General features: G+C 43.1%; 1 protein-coding gene across 4 annotated transcripts; it reads left to right on the plus strand.

Annotated features, from left to right (window-relative positions):
- The first annotated feature begins 550 nt into the window (after positions 1 to 550).
- LOC311245990 (uncharacterized protein) lies at positions 551 to 19,623 on the plus strand. 4 transcript variants are annotated; one of them, XM_084336038.1, is made up of 9 exons: positions 551 to 784; positions 2,342 to 2,452; positions 10,948 to 11,002; positions 12,390 to 12,425; positions 13,604 to 13,630; positions 15,606 to 15,674; positions 16,688 to 16,756; positions 17,389 to 17,431; positions 19,349 to 19,623. In XM_084336038.1, the coding sequence occupies exons 1-9, from the start codon at positions 698 to 700 to the stop codon at positions 19,392 to 19,394; spliced, it is 543 nt and encodes a 180-aa protein (XP_084192164.1). In that variant the 5' UTR covers positions 551 to 697; the 3' UTR covers positions 19,395 to 19,623. The 4 variants fall into 4 exon arrangements, with proteins under 4 accessions (XP_084192164.1, XP_084192166.1, XP_084192163.1 ...); XM_084336037.1 differs by having other exon boundaries at positions 602 to 784; positions 15,600 to 15,674; XM_084336040.1 differs by lacking the exon at positions 2,342 to 2,452 and having other exon boundaries at positions 561 to 784.
- The last annotated feature ends 1,549 nt before the right edge of the window (positions 19,624 to 21,172 follow it).

Raw genomic sequence — 21,172 nt, forward strand, 5'->3', positions numbered from 1 at the left:
GAACAGTGTACCTTTACATATTAGATCTGCCCCAACCCTAGCGGGTTTCAAGTCTTTGTTAAAGACTCACCTCTTCTCACTTGTTTTTCATTCAGGTTGAGCCGTACATCCGTGCTTCTATTTTGACTGTGTTTTTATTTTGTATTTCATTTTATATTGTATTTTTCTGTTGTATTTGTATTGTTATATCTGTGTAGTACTGTTTGCAGTACCATTTCCATTTGTGTAAATTGTGCACCTTGTGTTGTATTTTTATTAGTATTGTATTTACATTACTTTTGTACGTTGTATTGTGCAGCACTTCTGTATTTTTCTCTGCATCATTGCAAATGGGTTCACTCCCAATGATGCCTCAGGAATAAATAAAGACTGAATGAATGAATGTTCCCACAGTAAAATGGAGATCACAACTCTGACCCATACTCGAAAGATGAAGCTAAACATCGACTACTCTGACCAGAGATGAATATTTTAGAAGAGTATAAAAGGCACCTGAAGACGAACTCGTGGCTACATTGATCCACTGTGCAGAGTTATAAGGTTTCTCACCATGAGCAGTAAGTAAGCCTAGCTCTGTAACAGAGATAAGATTGGTGGTGTCATATTTCAACAAACTCAGCAGCCAAAGAATTCACAGTTCCTGCTCTGGAGCACACCTGCGTTGACGTGCTCAGTCAGTCACACTCAGGAAGTGTCCATGATAACAGCGACAGCAGCGGGGGAGCAACGACATATCTGTGGTCTATCCTGTATTCTGTACAGCCTCACAGGTCAACAACTAAATGTAAGTTTTCCTTTCAGCCTATAGAGTACATTTAAATATAACATGAGAATGACACGCCTGCACTAGTCTCATTTACAGGCAGGAATTAATTATCTATGTGCACATATATATGTTACATGCGTATTTGTGGCACTTAGGAGCACCTTGGAGCCAACATCAACACGCTTGTATTATAAAAGTATATGTAGCAAATGGGCATTTTAATTGAAGAACAATGAACAATCTTCTGTAGAGTCTATTGTTTTGTTTCCGTTATGGAAGATTCAACTATATGCAATCTAGGTTAACCACAGAACATGAGCGTCCACTGATGCACAACTGTAAGTTCTAAGTACACTGTAAGTTATAGTCAAAGCTCAATGTTGCAGTTTTCACTAATAAGAGCGAAGTGAGATTTCTTAGTGTTTTTGATAATAATAAAAGAAAAAAGACAAGGGTCAACAGGGCTTTCACAAGCCACCAACTACTGACAAGTTAAGACCATCTATTGTCTTATGACTATTTAGGTCAACATCTTTGTAATGTCCCAAGAGCTGAGACACGCCACCACACCCCAATCATAACTCAAAACTAGACAAATAAAGGCCTCCCAGTGTAGACAGCATAACTGTTGAGACTTGAGAGGCTTAAGGGTGAGTGAGGGAGGGCTAACCAATGGAAGATTGTTGCTCGTATGCGTATGCCTCATTGGGGATTAATGCACTGAGTGGCAGTTCAAACTTATCTCGTCAATAATTGATTGATTGAAAACTTTATTAACAGATTGCAGAATGGGTACAATACAGTACTGTCAAAGGGAATAAATTCTGTAAGTCAAACCATTTTTATGCCATGTTTACTCATTCCTAAGAGAGGGATGCCTCCAGCAGCAAAACAAAGTGCATTACAGGAAACAGGAAAACGGTGATCAAATGAACAGAATAACAACTTCACTTTTTTTTTTTTTTTTTTACTTTTAAAGCTTATACTATTGCGCCTGGGGGGGGGGGGGGTATATGTCAAACATTTAAAATATATAATAGTGGATCAAAGCGAGAGACTGGTAAATACTGAGGGGGAAAACAAGCAAGCAGCATAAAGACACAAAATAATGTGCTTGTTGTGTCCTATTCTGTCAGCGCACCTGTAAGTAATTATATGTCATTCAACCGGTAGGAGAGAGACCTGACAGCTGATCAGACTAGTAGCCTACAAGCTAGGCTGCCGCTATTATTATGAATTATATATTATAAATGTGTTATTATAACATTCATATAATAAAACATGTCTTACCGGAATACATTCTTATTCGCAGTATAGGCCTACGTGCGTGTGCCTGCATGTGGTGTCTTTATTTGTTGATGCGTCAGAAAAGTGCGACGTTCCACTTTCATTTTTACGTGTACACTCAACCTCTTCGTATTTCTACTGTACATCATCATCATAGGTGAAATCGGGTGTTTCCCCCGTGTGGGTAGCTTCAGCTTGACTTAAAAAAAAATGAGAAGGGGCGATGACGTCCTCATTGTTGTGTTAGTTTTCTAAGCGAGTAACGACTTGGCTGTGAATCCCCCTCAGAACAAGTTCTGCCGAATCTGGCAGATAGCTTCCTGTCATCGACACGCGTGCATCGCTTTGGTTCACCTCCTTGAGCCTACAGTACTACTGTACTTGTGCCTCGGCGCAGTGGTGAGTGAGTGCTTATTATTTGGGGGGAGAGAGGGAGAAATAGACACCCATTCATTCATTCATTCATTCGGGGTGTTAAATTCAGAGTTTTGGATCACTGAACTGGGTCTGGCTTTTTATTGTAGGATATGTGCTTGTGATTCTCTTGTGTATTGATAAATTACTGATCATTAAAGACGTTTCCCTATATTCTATATGGGACTTACTATTAAACAAAAGATGGTTATTTCATAGTTAGTTAGTTAGTTAGTTAGTTAGTTAGTTAGTTAGTTAGTTAGTTAGTTAGTTAGTTATTAGTTCATCTAAACTTTATTATTATTATTATTATTATTATTATTATTATTATTATTATTATTGTTATTATTATTATTATTATTATTATTATTATTATTATTATTATTATTATTATTATTATATATATTTTTTATTATAAATAATGTCTCCTCAATATGCTAAGGTGTTCCAGTTCCATGACTTTACTTAAGCTTCCCTTCTCTGTTGTTCAGACTAGACATTTTAAAAGAAGTTCAGAACGTCATTGATTGTGACCATAATCACGTTGTAACAAACCAGATAACTGTGTCATGTAGTGTGTAACTCTGGTGATTTGGGATCAAGCAAATGTGGTCCTGTCTTGACAATGAGTCAACAATAAGTAACAGTGAGTTTGATTTGCCATTCAAATGTGGAGACTGCTGTCATGGGGAAGCAGGTTTATGGCTATATTGTGCTCTTCTTCTACACTTAAAAGTGGGACACTGCTGTGTGATTTAGAAATTCAGGGTTGTCTGACTTGTCATTATGGCTAGAACTCTCAACTCACTCCAATCTGCAACGCGGCCTCGTAAGAAAACATAAATAAAGTACTTAATTGACCACAGGGGAAACGGTTATGTTATAAGTAATAGATTTACATTTCGTGTGTGTGTGTGTGTGTGTGTCACACAGATGCGCAGCCCAACCTGAATATTATTCTTGCATCAAACACCAAAGTTGTGTTCTGACCTTTAGCTCTGCTATACTTAACTATGCACGCCCCCTCCTTCCAGAGAGTAGAAGAGGCCTCACATGCACATCTAATGCATCGAATTATGTTGAACTCTTTGCACCCAGTCAATGCAGAGGCCTTTTAATATTTTGTTGCCTGTATTTATTTCTTCAAGATATGATGAAAGCTAGCCAGCAGGTCCTATATTGTTACAATACTGTTGTTTCTGATGTCTCTCGCTATCTCAACTGTCCGTGTATGCTATAGACTTTGCCTATGGGCAATATTGACATTTATTTATCGTCTACCTTTGTTATGGTGTTATCGATTTGTGTATCATCATACAGGATTTTGTGGTCTAACTAACTCATAAAACATGTGATTTATGAACAGCAAATGCCAAGCCAAATCTCTCACGAAATGATTTCCGGGATATTTGGAAATTACAAACAGAAAATTACAGTTTCATTTTGATGCTGTGTCACACTTCCGTTACCATGTAATCCATTATGAACTATGAATTATTCAACATGTGACCTAAGAAGATATCATTGATATGAAAAAAAAAAAAATACCCCAACTGTAGACCCAAGTAGGCTACTTTTGGCCACATTGCCTGGGTGGAAGTGGCGTTAACGACATAAATTATCTCAGCATTTTCTCCTTCAGATGGATCTGTTTCTGGTGTGTACAGGTGCACATTGTCATGAATGCATGACGGTAAGTCTAGATGTTTATCTAGATGTTTGTCATAGTGAAGCTCTGTGTGGAGAGAGACTGAGAGGAGGATGTGGTCTATATTGCCTTCGCATTGTCTCACTCTCATTCACTCATTCAAGTGTCGTCACTCGTCACCTTCTGAAATGACAGTTTGCATCGAGAGTGAACAGCCGCAGTTGTCAGTCTCGTTGAGTCATTGTTAATTGGTGCTGGGTTGCTCGTGTGTACGATTTAGGTATTTTGAGTTGTTTAGTAGGTCTGTCCCCAAGTCCCAACTAAAGACATTCTCAGTTGACTAATAGTCATAGGACTTTGTCGACTATTCACTTCATTCAGTAGAAAGCTGTCCGGCTGCAAGCTAGCCTAGCTTAGCACAAATGTATGAATACGGACCAGCTAGCCTAGCTGTTGGCCAAAAACACCTCTCCCAGAGTTTTAACCTAGGCTAGCTGACCCGCATCCGTTTCCATTCGTTTTGTGCTAAGCTAGGCTAGCTTGCAGCCGTATAGCTTTCTACTGAACGTACGGAGAGGAAATTGGTATCTATCTTCTATGATAAGTGCATTTCCCATAATGTTGGCGCGTTCCTTTAACACTTTCCCCGCCAATCACGTTGTACGACGTGTTTCAAGTTCATGCGAATTCTGCCAATCCACGGCGTACAACGTTATTGTGATCATATTTCATATTTTCGCCATTGGTATTCATATTTCACTCACGGAGCCTTGTCTGATGCAGTGGGACTCGGCACAACTCTGCAACGCTTCAATACTGCCCCCTGGTGGATGATCGGCGAGTTGCCAAACCGGAAATGGCCGGTTGGATATCGGTGTGTCTCCTAAATACGTCCGGCCACTCGCATATCGTCGCGGGACTCTAGCCACACACGTGCATATGGATCGCTGCCATAACTCAATAATCGACATGATTTGGGCGTGTATTAGTATTATACAAACCGGAAATGGATCGACTCGATCCCCATCAAATAACTGGGATCTTTTTGCTCCAGTCTCATCGCCCAACGGTAAGAGGAGGCTGCCGTGACTTTCAGCGTGAGTGTTTATTATTATCCATGCAAACTGCTCTGATCTATATATCACCCATACCACATAAAGCATTCAACGACGATCACGGAATTATAAACGACCCCCCCCCCCCCCCCCCTCCGTTCACCCGCGCATGATCAGTCATAACGTTTAGGACCATGTACAGTTGACATTTTTAATATAGCGTGGATCGGCAACAAACGCCATTTGATAATGTATATATGCATTTATGCCTATATCTCACGTTCTAGGAATTACTGCAGAAAACGATAAAAACATATTTATATTCTAGACGGTATTTTCGTATGAATGTGTGAATGAAAAAGTAAAACGTTCCTACATCCTGCACGATAGATAATCGATGTTGAATGGGCCATAGTAATGTCAATTTAGCAATACAATTAAAAAAGTTATAGCCCTGCAAAGAAGGTGAACATCTCCATAGACTTACAGTGCTGGCAGAGAATGGTATTAGATGATCAAACTCCGTGGCAGTTAATGTGTTAAGCTCTGCCACCTTGTTGCTTTGGTTTATGGTGGAATATTTGTTCTTTTACAGATGTAGGAGGAAAACATATTTGCATCAGACTCAGCTAGATAAGCAGTTCCTGTACAGAGATAGAAGAGTTGAGTAAACATTTCAATAAGAATATTTTTTGTCTTCACTGAACCATAGGAAGCTAGCTACCACGTTTTATTATTATTTTTTTTTTTAAATTGAATGGTAATGAATAACAAATTATCTGAGTCTCTCTCTCTCTCTCTCTCACTCTCTCTCTCTCTCTCTCTTTCTCTCTCTGGCTTTGCATCTTTACGATAATCATAAAAGTTTTTCTCTGCTACATTCTGTCTCTTCTGATCAAGTAGCTCTGTTTTCTTTCTTCCTTTCTCTCTCTCTCTCTCTCTCTCTCTTCTTCCTCTCTCTCTTGTTTTCTCCTGTGCGCTCTCCATCCTACAGTAATTCTGTTATCTATTCACATCTGCGGTTGTTATCGCTCACGTCAAAGTCACGTCAGCTGTGTGAGTGGTGGGAGTGCTATCTACAATGTGTGTGAGCAGAGGAGAAACAGATAGGCTCTGTGCACATGCACAGTACTGTGTTCGTACATGTAGCGTGTCTTTTGTGTGTGTGCGTGTGTGTGTGTGCGTGTGTGTTTGTGTGTGTGTGTGCATGACATGGATCTTTTTCGTTGATAGAGGTGATAGTGGTCCGGGGGGAAGGAGGGGGGAGGGTAGTGTTCATCGTTCAAAATTAAGCCCTGTAAACAAGATTTAGATATTGTGCGGGCCTGGCTTAGCCAGACAGGTATGCTGTTGTTCAGGGTTAATCCTATCAGTGGTAAAACACATTGGGCCAAACAAATGGTAGAAAGACAAGGGCAGTTTAAATTGCAGTGGCGGCGCGGTATCCATCATCTTCGCGGCACTGCACAGCTGATTTAGGATTCTTAGATTCTTGGATTTACGACGGCCCATGATCTTCGCAGCTGTGGCTTGAAGACCGCAGGGGTCTCCTCCCGTTTTATTAGCAAGCCGCCGGTTATCATGGGGCGCAAATCGGGTGTGGTATTCAAGACCGCGGAGCGAAGGGCGGGCGAATTCAATTGGTCGTTCCAGCGTACAAGAATATATTACCCAATTCTGAGAAATAACACAAGCTTCGGGGGCCATCTTGATTCACAGGCGGTGGACTGCGTTGATAAATATTTCCAAATTGGATCGGCTTATTATTTCACCCAAAGTGACTCTGAAAAGCAAATTGGATACAGAGGGGGATTTTATTTGCGGCTGCTTAGGTTGTTTGGGTTTCGGAGATTTACTGCAGCTATTCACGAGAGCCAGAGCGGTCTACATCTACACTCCCCCTCTCAAATCAGTCCTCAGTCGTCTGATTAACACCTTTAACCAACATATTTCTCCTTCCGTGACACGCTCTCTTGCTAATTCACCAGGCGGACAGTCTCGCTGTGGGGGTTGGCCCGGTTCATGCCACTGGCCTCACGGGACGGGGGCGCCTGTTCACTGCGGCGGTGCGAAGACATCGGGTACCAATGCGACATTTTCAAATGAGATCAGAGGCCCAGACTCCCCAACGTCAGGCCTTTCTCAGGCATTAAATCCCCCCCCCCCCCGCCGCCAAGCCAATGCGCTTAGTCGGAGGAGTCGCTTCCTCGTCAGCCTCCACTACCTGACTCCCCTCCGTCCCGCTCTTACTTCCTCTTACCAAGTATGGAGCTCGCCTTCCGCATCTCCTCGCATCGAGTGTACAGTCGGGGTGGGGAATCACGGGGGAGGAGAGGGGAACTGGCGGATGGTCTTTCCCTAAACAATGCAGGTCACCTCCGTTCCTTCCCCATTGCTCACCAGAGTGGTCATTAGCTAGAGAGGAAGCAAGGACACAATGGGTATGGCTCACAATGAAGCAGGGCTGGCACCCGCAACGTTTGGTACCCACGTCAATTCTCCCAGTGTATCTAGCGTACCAGCGCTGACTACTAGGCCGCTGGTCCAGTGCCAGGCTCACGGGCTATATCTGACCACCGAGTCGTCATCCGCCTGGCAGGGACATCCACTGGACGAGGGGTCATTCCCAAGCTTCCCCGTTTAAAAATACCGCCAATTGTACTGTGTTGGTCCAGCTGGCTCTCTGAGCTTTGTTTGGCCGGCTTACGACAGCTGCGTTCTACATCTGTGTGGCGGCGTACAGCAGAGGTCCCCGTGTCACGAGGAAGTAGCCAGGTTTCTCAACACTCCATCTGACAGTGAAGCTGATGGAAGCTTCAGTGTTTGTTTCAAGTTACTATAAAGGGTTGAACATTCTCTACACCCAGAAACATAATCACAAGCCTGACATTATATCAGATAATGAATTAATAACATTAAACATTGTAATCATACAAATGGCTGGTTATGGCATTGCTTTCTTGGTCTACACACTGTACACAGCCACAGCATACAGGGGGGAAATGTTGAATAGGCACTTAATGCCAGCTGACTGTGACGGAATGCCCAGAGAAGGAGCTGAGGTTTCTGCTGAGCACTGTGGGAAATGAGGTTATCATGAACAAACTGCTTCCACCCCCCCCCCCCCCCCCCCCCAACCCCCACCGGCCTCAGATTACATTCTAGATTTACATTCAGACTTTATGTCAGTTGAAAATGAGCAAGTACTGGTTGGCAGTAGTTGGGCCCTCCTACAGTTTGTCATTTTCCATAGTCTAGATCAGGGTTTCTTATGCTGTCACAATCCAAAATGGGCCTCGTCTCTGGAGGGTCCCCCTCCCCCACATGATGAGAGTTATTTCATTACTATACTTTAAAGGTCATATCAGTAAAATATTAGCTATATTGTTTGGAATAAGAACCGCATAGACTCGTGTAGTGATGCACCGATGTGAAAATTGTGGCCGATACCGATAACCGATATTAATATTGCTGTTCTGGCCGATACCGATATTTACCGATGTCGATATCTCTGTATAGAAAACACTTTTTTATGATAATCAAATAAAGAGCTATTTTCCAAAACGCATTTATTTTTCTTTTGTAACTTATTTTCAGAAATGACAGATATTTTGAAACTATTTAAGGCCAAAACATGTAAAAAGAAAAAGAAAAGATAATTTTTTTTTAATATCGGCCCTATCTTGATATCGGACCGATACCGATGTGTAAAAAAATTTCCATATCGGCCGATATTATATCGGCGGCCGATATATCGTGCATCACTAGACTCGTGGGTTTTAATGGATGTAATGTCTACATGGTTGTCACGTTCGGCTATTGGGTTTTATCATCCTTTTAGAGCGCGATCACCCTCATTGTTCTGTTTTTTGACTCAACCGTTAAATTGACTGATTAAATTGACTGATCCCAGCGATGGTTGTAATTGGAGAATCAAGAAAAAGCTTGAAAAGAAAGCTATGTTTGACTGAGAAAACCATTGATTGTGATTGGAGGGTCAAGAAAAAGATGGTGGCACTTGGGATCTGCCAGTTGCATGCTTATTCCATGAAATTGAACTTGGTTTTAGTCTGCATGGCTCTCATTCCAAAACAATCAATTCGCTTACCGATATAATGATATACAGTAACACAATGGCATGACCGATTTAACATACTGTCTTTTCAGGGTTGAGTGGGCCAAGAAGCTTGGATGTGGATTATCTATTGTTATTATCATTATAGTAATTTTTGTTTTATATTTTAGGAGGGTAGGGGTTAGGGTACAATGATAGATGGATGTTTACTGAATGTTTTGCTTTTAATGATTTCATGTGGACCCCAGGAAGACTATTGGGGATCAGAATGAACAATAAACGACAAACAGGCTCTTACAGTAAAACTAATTTACCCAGTTCTAGTGCTAGTACTACACCAAGCACTTTGCATTGGAATGACTGCATATATTTATCAGTATGGGTTAGGGGTGGGGGAAAAATCGATACGTAGTAGTATCGCGATACTTTGTGTGGCGATACTGTATCGATACAGGGACGCCAAGTATCGATATTTATTTATTCATAAAAAAAATTGTTTTGTTTTTTTTGTATAAGGAAGTTGCATTGTTAATTTCAATACCTGTAATAGTACAGTAGTCCACACACACACCCACACACACACACACACACACACACACACACACACACACACACACACACACACATACATGTGCATTCAGTTAAGTTGGAATATGACTGTAATACAAACAGTTCAGTTTGTCAGGTACATGCAACACAGATTACAGTGTACATCTCTGTCTGCTTGAGACAATACCATGTTCTGCAATACAAATTATTGAAGTGAGATGAACAGACTGAACTTTATTTTATTAGATAAAACATGTTCACAGAGTTTTACTTTGCAGTTGAAAAAAGGTAATAAATAAAATTTGATTAAATTTTTTTTAGAAATTCGCAATACTCAGCGTATCGTGATAGTATCGTATCGTGAGGTCTCTGGCGAGTATGGGTGACTCCGTGGGAAGCCAACTTCCCATGGGTTCACAGGCTGGAAATGTTTAAAGGTGCTGTAAGTGGTATTTTCTTGTTAAAATAAGTGTTAAATAGCTCTACATGCCGACAGCCATCATTGATATAGAGTGTCTGGTCAGTAACATGGGTCTCCCAGTCCCTCCACTCTGCCGTAAACACAAAATACATCTTCTGGTATCCAATTCTCCCACTTCATCCAATCAGGAGAGAGAACCCTAGATTGATATTTTTTCCCACTTATTTCAAGAAATCTTGCCATGTCAGATTTGCTTATTGCACTGGGAGATTATTTGATGATAGATTATATTTATTTCTTATTTGTCAGACCATTTTTGTAGTGTGGAGTTCTCTCTCCTGAATGGATAAATTGGGAATAGGATACCAGACAAATTTAGTTTGTGTTTACTGCAGAGCGGAGTGGATGGGAGACCCATGTTCCTGACCACTCTGTATCAGTGACTGCTGTCAGAATGTAGAGCTATTATTTTAAGACGTAAACCACTTATTCTAACAACAAAATACCACTTACAGCACCTTTTAAGAACCCTTGGACAAGATGGATGTCATTCTGACACTCGGCTACGGGACGAAAAACACACAATCAGACGAGGCCCAGAGAGCCGTGAGATTGCGGTTTATTTCTTTCCCACTCCATCTCACTTTACCGACAACACCCAGGATTTCACACACGTCAATGACTGAATATATTAATAGCGGATATCTTTAACTTTCCTTCTCCCCCCGGCAGCATTTGAAGATGATGCGATTGCTGTTCCTGTGTCTGCTCCTGCCAGCCGCTATGGGTAAGAGTGTGCTCACCTCCACACGTCTCGGCAGCTGATCTAATCTAATCAAGCCCATCGCGTCTCCGAGCCCCGCATATGTGCATTTCGCCTACATACGTGTGCTGCATCTCTACCGTACGGTGGCGGCACAATACAATAGATATACCGGTTCAGTCCTTCAAGTCAAATAGAAACCTGATATTCTTCGCTCGCCGGGCTTTGAATTAACTATATGGCGATAGGGAAAAAGAGTTGTTTATACATAAAATAAAATACTGTCTAGTTAAAAGTTAGCAATGATATTCACACGACTGCGCTTTGCATAAATGTGTTACATGGAAATACAATCATATTCAATTATTTTATATAAATGGCTCTGTATGCATAATTTGGACAGGATATAGATGTAGGAAAGAAGGTACTCCTTTATTTATCCCCTTGGGCCTAAAAAAAATAATGGTTTGGTTCCGGTTGCCGACCGACCCTGCCGATTTAGGTGCGACCCAATTTATTTTATGAGCAAAAAATTTAAAAAAATAAAATAAAAATATAAAAAAATAACTTTTTACAATAAAGTTTCATAAAAATCTTAGTCAAACCTTTAGTATTATGGATATTAAACATGCTGGCAGAGTACATGCATCCATATTGTTGTGAAAATTTTTATTAAATATAGAAATTCCCTATCCATAGTCGCCGTGGGAAAAAATAAAATAAAATAAAATAAATTCCCTACCTACCCATGGCCTTAACTGACAACCAACAGGAACCTAACTATATTTTCTTTTATGCCTTGGGGAAAATCCAGGAATGTGGATATGAATGGGGTGAAGTAATTGGTCATCTAAAACCTAGACTAAACGTGCCTCAGTCACAACGAAGCACCTTAAGCAGGTGTACCATTAGGCTAACGGCGGCAGAACTCGAGAACTACTAGGATTGTCTGATCACTAAGTGTGTCTGATTCTTACCATCAACCTGCACGGACTACAACGTATAACGTATGACGTACAGTATATCATGCCAGTTAGGGTACCTTGTGTATACTCCACCTGTGTATACTGTTTACTTTACTCATATTCAGATTCTAATTATTTGTTGCCCATATTTATTGTAACATATAACTAATAGGGCGTACAGACCCTCATCTGAACCTTTGATTACAGTTTACTTTCTCCTATTCTTATATTCAAAGTTAATTATAATCGTTACAGTTTTTTTTCCCGTCTCATATTCTTTTATATTCAGATCTAATTGTATTGCCTATATTCATGTCTTCCTACTATTACCATTCACATACCTGTACCCCCCCCCCCCCCATGCTGCTCCTGTATGATGCCTGAATTTCCCCAAGACGATCATTAAAGGAATATCTTATCTTATCTTCCTCCCCACCCTGATACAGCTTCTTCGGAGGAGAGTGAGGGATCAGCTGGTGATGGTATGTTATATGCATATTTATCTGAACAATGAATAAATAAAAGCAAAAATAGTTTTGTGTACAGTATTATGTCAAGTCAGTAGTCATTGTGACTGTGAGTGTGTGTGTGTGTGTGTGTGTGTGTGTGTGTGTGTGTGTGTGTGTGTGTGTGTGTGTGTGTGTGTGTGTGTGTGTGTGTGTGTGTGTGTGTGTGTGTGTGTGTGTGTGTGTGTGTGTGTGTGTGTGTGTGTGTGTGTGTGTGTGTGTGTGTGTGTGTGTGTGTGTGTGTGTGTGTGTGTGTGTGTGTGAGAGAGGGAGAGAGAGAGGGAGAGAGAGAGGTCGTCTGATAATCGGAAGGTTCCTGGTTAGATTCTGGCTGCTCCAGGGCAGCGTGTCGGTAGTGTCGTTGAGCAAGACACTTAACCTGTTAAGCTCTAGGGTCCCCCCTGCTGTTCGTCATAAATCGATCAATTCAAACCGTATTAATTAATGTTGTGTTTCTTTTGTAGCCAAGAGTAAAGACCCTAACCCTATCAAAACAACAGTCAAAGTGTCTATTTTCAGCACTACGTTTGTTTACCAATGATTTTAAAATTGTCCGAAAATAAGAGTTTCTCTGAATAATGTGAATTCTCTGTGCATTGCATCGGAAAAAGGTGAGTAGTCACGCGAGGACATTTCTAAATCCAGATTTAACACTGCCATTGGAAAGAGGAGATTTGGCCCTATCCATAGATGTATGACCTGGTCATAATAAGGTCATTTATACGCCTTATTAATTCGAAATCCCTCCAAACTCAATGTTAGCATGGTGTTATTCACCATCAAAAACACAATACACACAAAGACACAATATTTCGGACACTGGGAATACATTCCCTGAGGTCCATAGATGTTCCTAGATACCAAGAACATGCTAATTGACTTTGTAGAAGTGGAGCAATCTTCCATTTACTTGGGCATGTACTTTTAGGCAGATTTTCAGAAAATAGGGCTGCAGCTTAACAGTTTAACCCCTAACTGCTCCCGATGAGCAGGTCGGCACCTCGCACGGTCGCATCCGCCGTCGGGTGTGTGAATGTGCGAGCGAATGGCTGAATGAATGTGAGGCACACATTGTAAAGCGCTTTGGATAAAAGCCCTATATAAATGCTCTATATATAAATCCATTTACCATTCTTCTCCTCCGTATTCCACAGATACCGATGACGAGGATCTAGTCCGAGGTGAGTCACCTCATGGTACCAAAGCACCTCAAAGGCACTAAAAAACAAATTACAAACATCTCAAAACAAGCTAGTCAGGCTACTGCTTGACCTGACTCCTAGAACCCACCTCACCCCTGCCCACTTTGACAACCTAGGATGGCTTAGAGTAGACGACCGAGTACAGCAACTTGCAATGGGCCTGGTCTACAAGATACACTACGCGACCAAGGTACCCATGTACATGTCAAAATACTTCCCAAAGGTCAGTGAATACCACGATCACAACACCAGAGGGAGCTCCACAAATCATGTAAAACCCAGATTCGGCTCAAACAAGTGACTAAACACGTTTCGCAATTATGCCACATCAATGTGGAACGCCCTACCCAAAGCTGTAAAGGAATGTGAATCACTACCCACTTTAAAAACCACTCTCAAAGAACACCTTACGTGAGACTGCAATTCGAAACTGGCCCCTACAAATGTCCTAACCTAGTTGTACAGTAAATGACCAAGTAAGGCTTTGTCAATATTCCAATGTACAGTGTAAAATGTGTGTGTGTCCCCTACCCAACCCCCCCCCCCCCACCTCCAATGTACAGCCCTCACCCAACCCACCCAACCCCACCCCACACATCCAACCTCCTCCAATGTACAGTTTCTACGCCAAATGTATATACACTCCTTTTCTGGACACTTTTGTATCACAAACAGTACTGTATTTGCAAATCTGATATGTCATAAATGTATAGATGTAGCAGTACTGTCTATCTGTATGTCATGTATGTCATATATGTTATGATGAATTGAAAATGGGGGACCCTGATGTAAACAAGACGAAAGTCTTTCTCTGGTCTGCATCCCCTTAACAATTGTATGTATTGAGCTGTACTGTACTGTACCCATTCTGCAATCTGTTAATAAACTTTTCAATCAATCAATCAATCAGTCCAGCAGTTGAATTCCCTTTGCGTGATCGAGAGGCCGCGGCCGTAGGATTAACATTTTGCCCCAGTGCTGCTCCAAGGAGCCCCGGTTACGACTGTCTTCGGGAGAGGAGAGGAGCATGTGGGGTTCTGACCTCTGTAATCACGGTCAGTTAGACTGTTGAGGGTGTTTTAGCCCTCTCGCGCGGGGGGGGGGGGGGGGGGGGGGGGGGGGTTGTTGCTTTCCCTCCACCTGGTCATTACACCCAGAGTGGAATCAATTAGCTCCCTGGTGGCACTGCGGATTCTGCCGCAAGGCCCCGATGAACACGCCGACATCCAGCCCGTTGGCTAATTGACATTGGCATTCTTATTCTCTCATGGCACCTCTCCTCCTTCACTCCTCATTATGTCTGTGATGGGCCAGTGATAGAATTACTGATCTGTTGTCGACGGGGCCGCACCTCGTCAGCTGTTGGAGCAATCGCGTCCTCCTCCTCCTCCTCCTCCTCCTCCTCCTCCTCCTCCTCCTCCTCCTCCTCCTCCTCCTCCTCCTCGGTAACACCCAGGCTTCCCCTGCGGGCAATTTTAAGGGTTTTCTCCAAACATACTCTGAGCGACCTGCCCTCATTTTACAATTACCGCTTGTTTCAAGGCATTTCTTAAAACAAGGTCAGTTTGATAGGAACAAATAAAGTTTTCGCACCCTATTGGCGGATATTTAGAAGTCCTCGTTTTCTGTAAGCGAGTTTTTATTTTATTTTTTATAAAAGGCAAAGTAACCTCCTCGAGATGGGGGGATTTTCTCTGTGTGACAGAAGCACTTTGTGAATAATGATCTGCTTCGTGGGTTCAGTCGAAGTAATAGAAGTAGTAGAAGTAATAGAGTACTTTTACTTTTCCATTACCCTCTTACTATTTTGAAAAGGCAATGTCGAAGTGGACCCGGCGAGACCGTTCTGTGGTGTGGCTACAACTTTGGACAGGCATTTATGTGGGCAGAAAATGTACACATATTAATAATATTATCATTTGTTGTATTTTTACGCTGTCCCTGTCAGGCGCAGTGATTCCAAACCGGGCAGAACCAGAACCTGGTTCTGTTGACAAAACGACAGCTGTGGAGGAATCTCCAGGTAATATAATAATAATAATAATAATACAACTTTATTTGTATAGCATCCCAACATGCCCTAACATCCCAACATCCCACCTTGTTTATGGTTTGATTCAGTTTTAAAAATAGACAATAATAGAAAGAGTAAGATAGAATAAACTGAGTCAAATAGTGTAATAGTGCAGTGCAATAAGTAGTAGAATATAATAGACATGAAATGAGCACATAAAGTGCAGACATATAAAATCACAGTTTTTTTTTACAGTGCAATAAAATAGTTCTGGATTACTGTTCAACAGTTAGGTAGGAACACCAGTGGCTGGCTCAACCACCTGATATTGGGGGTGGCTCAGGGACAGTGGCTCAGGGTTGTCCACCGGGGGCGCCAGAATGTAGAACAGTCGTTTGGTAATTGGAAGGTCCCCGGTTAAATTCCCACTCCTCCTGGCAGCATGTCGAAGTGTCCTTGAGCAAGACACTTAACCCCTAACTGCTCCCGATGAGCAGGTTGGCACCTTGCATGGTCGCCTCTGCCGTCATTGTGTGAATGTGTGAGTGAACAGGTGAATGTGAGGCACAAGTTGTAAAGTGCTTTGGATAAAAGCCCTATATAAATGCGCTATATAAATGCAGTCCATTTACCATTCACCATATATATGATGCACATGTTTCATGGTAGGTTATATGGGTATACGCATGTGTATTGTATTGTATGTGTCATCAGAATCACATTTATTCACAAAGGTATATAGACACACAAGTATGTACTGTAATTACACTGGGATTTGACGTGGCCATCAGTGCAGGAACATACAATTAGTATGTACAGATTGTACTTAAAAATACTTGCACTTGAATCGTATACAAACTATATGACATAATATATAGACTATACAGCCTATTACGAGTATGACGCAATGTAACCCAGTCATTTACTATAAGTAACTTATTGTCAGAGTAAATCTACTGTATTTCTTTATTGTTTTATCATTCATTTAAAATCTGGCTAACCTGACACTTTTTTTTTTATAGATCAACTCACTCTCATTGTGATCATTGCAGCTGTGAGTGTGGTCGCTCTATCAGTCGCAGCGATAGTTGGTAAGAATTGTAAATCTAGAGATGACACTCTTTATAGCTCGCTGTGAAAGGTTGCTTGTCAAACTCTCACAATGAATGAATGCACCGCTGTTAAAGGTGCTGTAAGTGGTATTTTCTCGTTAAAATAAGTGTTAAGTAGCTCTACATTCCAACAGCCATCATTGATTAGAGTGTCTGGTCATTAACATGGGTCTCCCAGTCCCTGCACTCTGCAGTAAACAGAAAATACATTTGCTGGTATCCCTTCCCACTTTATCCAATCAGGAGAGAGAGCCCTAGATATTATCTTATCTCAAGAAATCTCACGTGCCAAATGTGCTTACTGCACTGATTATTTTACACATTTGCTTAAAACTAGTAAGAACTAGTAGGAAAACTATCGTCTTATCTTCCTGTTATTATTTTTGCAGTGTGGAGTTCTCTCTCCTGATTGGATAAAACGGGGTACCAGAAAATATATTTTCTCTTTATTGCAGAGCAGGAGGGACTGGGAGACCCATGTTACTGACTAGACAATAACTATATCAGTGATAACATGTAGACGACTTATTTTAACAAACAAAAGAATACCACTTACAGCACCTTTTTAATACCTAAGCAAATCTGAAACCTTCTTCCATTTTATTTTGCAGCTGCAGTGTTGGTGAGGCGCCGCATGCAGAATCGACAGCCAGGGTGAGGACATGTTTCTTCGCTCCTCACTTCTATTTGTCAAGATTTGTCTTACTCGCCAAAACGCTACGTGCGATACTCCTGTGCACGCGTCGTAGCCATGCTCAAATCCCGCGTCAACAGTCCCGTCTTCCCGATTCCCATTTTCAAAGTCTGTGATTTTCCTCCACAGAGATTGTTTACAGAGATTAGACTGGGTTATGTGAGGGCTTTGAGGGACATGGCCTGTAATACAGTACGCGGGCTGTAATAGCCGTGTTTGGTTTTGTGTCGAGTTTTCACTTTCCTAGAGAAGGAACACGTTCCCGGTGTCTCTCCAGCAGCACCTGTACATATCGGTGTCTCTCTCGGAGATATGCATGTTCCACTTACCGTCGAGTCAGGCTCGCCTGAGAGCGACGGAACCAGTCTGGTGGGTAACAGTCCCCCTGCAGCCTTTCCAATTTGCTCCACTTCACGGCAACTCACCAGCCAATTTTTTTTTAAGAAAACCCCAGACAAACGCTCAGGTGGCAAAACCCAGTCATGATGAGCAGCACCCACCCCTTCGAGCCTGTCTGGACTCGTACCGCTATTACCGTCACAAGCTTGAGGCCCTGCAGCCCTGCCACCAATCCCCTCCCTCTCCACCCTTCTCCATCTCAGCAAACAATAGCCTAGAGAGAGAGAGGGAGGGAGGGAGGGAGGGAGGGAGGGAGGGAGAGACAGAGAGACAACAGGCCTGTATGACTCTATGGGACAGGACCTGACCTGTTCCTCAACTGCCCCTAGATGTGAGGCCTGACTCCAGATCTGTGCTCTAGTAAAAACCAACCCTGAAAAACCTCAGCACGACTACAACCTTACAACAACCAGAGATCAAAACAGAACAGCCTGAACCAGTTGGACAGAGAGACACACACTGTTTGTCTGTTTCTCTGTGTGCAAGTCTCTCTCTCTCTCTCTGCCTCCCACCCCATTGCTTGTGTAATCAGGGTTAGCTCTGTGGGTTGGCTTTCTGCGTCGTAATCAGTTTCCTTTGTCCCGGCGCGCGGTGCTACGTGAACTGCCAGACCGAGAGGTTAGAGGGGGTTAGGGAGTTCACGTCGGTCTTCTCGGAGATCTCCGAGCGGAGGGGCAGGAGAGAGCTGGTGTTGTGGAACAGACGGCCCCTGAAGTCAACCTGTAAGGGGTTAAATTCCTCTGCAGGATTACCGTCTGCCCCCCCCCCCCCCCCCCCCCCGGGGGCTGCAGTCAGCTCCGGCTGTGTTTGGTGCTGACTGATCGCTCCGCTGAAAAGAGGCTTAATCGCACAGCAACCCCCAGCTTGTTGGATCAACAGCGCCTTGCCAGGTTTATGAGTCCCACCTGGGGATGGGGTCACTGTGTACCTGTCAGCGTTCCTGCGGTGCGAGATGGACGCGCGTTTCCCTCGATTCCGACACGCAGGGACGTTTCCTGTATCTCTCCGTTAGCGGACTTAAGAAATAATAAGTAAATAAATATTTATTTATTTATACATGCATATATAATATATATATATACACACACAGGCGCAGATTGGGGGGGGGGGGGTTACAGGGGACATGTCCCCTCAATATTGAGAAGAGTTAAATTTGTCCCCCTCAAAACATATAGCTAATATGAAAGAGGACCCCCTCCCCAAAAGAGGTAAAATATAGGGCAGTCAAAACATTTATATATCCTTCTTACCTGTGACTATATATTAAACAACAATTTCAGACACCCCCTACAGGACCAGTGCCTCTCATAAAAGTACACCCGGGGGAGGACCCCCAGACCCCCGCTTAAAGCCCCCCCCCCCCCCCCCCCCCCAAATAACAAACCTACGCCCCTTTGTATACACACACATACTGCTGAAATATATATATGCTGAAATATCTTCTTTCTCTTCTCCATCTGTCGCTCTCTCTCTCTCAGGATGTACTCTGCACCTCAAGAGCAGAACCAGAAAGGGGCAGTCTAGCCCCACAAGGAGGACGCCAGCAAGAGAGGGGACCGATGCACTTGAGCTCTGTCGCATCCTGCCCTTTGACCCCAGGGAGGGCGAGACCACCCCTCACACAGTACTGTTCCCACGTTCCTTTCCTCTCCACTGTCACCCGAGGACGACTGTGCAATGTGTTTGTTTGCTTTAAAAAAAAAAAAAGATAAAAGAGGGGGGGAATTCAATGTTGTGTACCTTTTGTCTCTTTCCCTGATATCTTTAGACTATTGGATATATGATCGTAGTGCAGCCTGGGACATTTGGAACACGTTCAAACCTTCTAATTGGATTCTATTTAAGGAATCCAAATCAAAGCCAGTGAAAACGGCAGGAATCGAAAGCCAGTGAATACGGCTTAAAGTGATAAAACCTCCTTTGTTGAATAGGCAATCATTCAGGCACAGTCAGCACTCCTTTTATTTTTTTTACCACTTGAAGTAAGCGATTATTCCTACGAGTTTCTTTCTGTAAAACTACAGTATATTTCCGCGTTTGACTTCGACACTTGGAACGGACTTGTCGGGAGTGCTGCGGTCATGTTTGAACGAGACCAACCCGCACTAATCCATACTAAAAGCCCAGCCCTACCTCTCACCTCATTCCTCCTATTCACTTGTCTTGACATCTCCTGTTCCCCGGGCCCATTAGGAGTGACAAGAGGCAACGCGGTAGAAAGATAACGCTTGTCGTCGTCCACCCCCCCCCCCCCCCCCACACACACACACACACTCTCTCTCCTCGGCCTCGCTAGGAAGGAAGGAGTGGAAAAAGCCAGTCCGAACACCCTCCTGTGAGGCAGTGAATTAATCGACCGCCATGAATGATGATGTTTTCTTTTTCTCATTCTCTTTTTCGTTTGAAAGCTTTCACTTTAACGTCCACAACCCCATGGATTGTAAATAGCTCTCTGGTGACTGGGGAGAGGTAGATTAATGCTTTATATGCTCGGATGGGAGGGGGTGGGGGAGACTGGGACTGGGACAGGGGGGTCTGTAGAAATCTCGAGAATCAAATCAACTGTGGAGGGATGATTGGGGAAATACCCACGATGGCCCATGTTTCATTCATACTGAGTACGCTTCCCCCCTCTCTTTCTATTTAAATGGAAATCAATCGTGCCCCGTGAACAAAAGCTTTAGGTCCGAAGGCACCCCTGGGCTTATTCGTCGTTGTCGCCCCCCCCCCCCCCCCCCCCTTATCACGGAGAAAGGGACGTCGCCTCGGCACGGGTCAGAGTTACGTGAGGTAAGGTCGACCGTCGAGGCGATTCCGTTTGGCATGACAGTGTTTTTCTTTTCTTTTTTTTACTTTTCTATTTGGCGCTTCGCAACGGGCACTTTTACCGCGGAGTCGACAGCTTGTCCGGGGGAACGGGATCGCGGTGGTGTTGAAAACCGCCGGCTCTTGTCAAAACAGTGTCTACACTGTCGTCCTCCTCCACTCAACCTTACCGCTCTGACGTCAGCGCGTGAGGTGGGGCTTGGCTTGGCTCGGCCTGACTTGGCTCGGCTCCAGTCGGGGGGGGCAGAAGCACCTGTTTGATTATAAATGCCTCCGTCTCCAGGTGTGCAAACCGTTGGCTTAAATCTTTCTTATAGTGCTGTATTGAAGATGATGCATCCCCATTTGTTTTAATTATGGAATGAATCAGCAGGTGTTATTGCTGTTCACATTGTTGTGTGTGTGTGTGTGTGTTTGTTCGTGTGCGTGCTCGTGCGTGTGTGAGTGTTTGCATTTGAGCGCTGTATATGTGTGTA

This window comes from Notolepis coatsorum, assembly GCF_963971535.1.
Source record: "Notolepis coatsorum genome assembly, chromosome: 19".
Lineage (NCBI taxonomy): Eukaryota > Metazoa > Chordata > Actinopteri > Aulopiformes > Paralepididae > Notolepis > Notolepis coatsorum.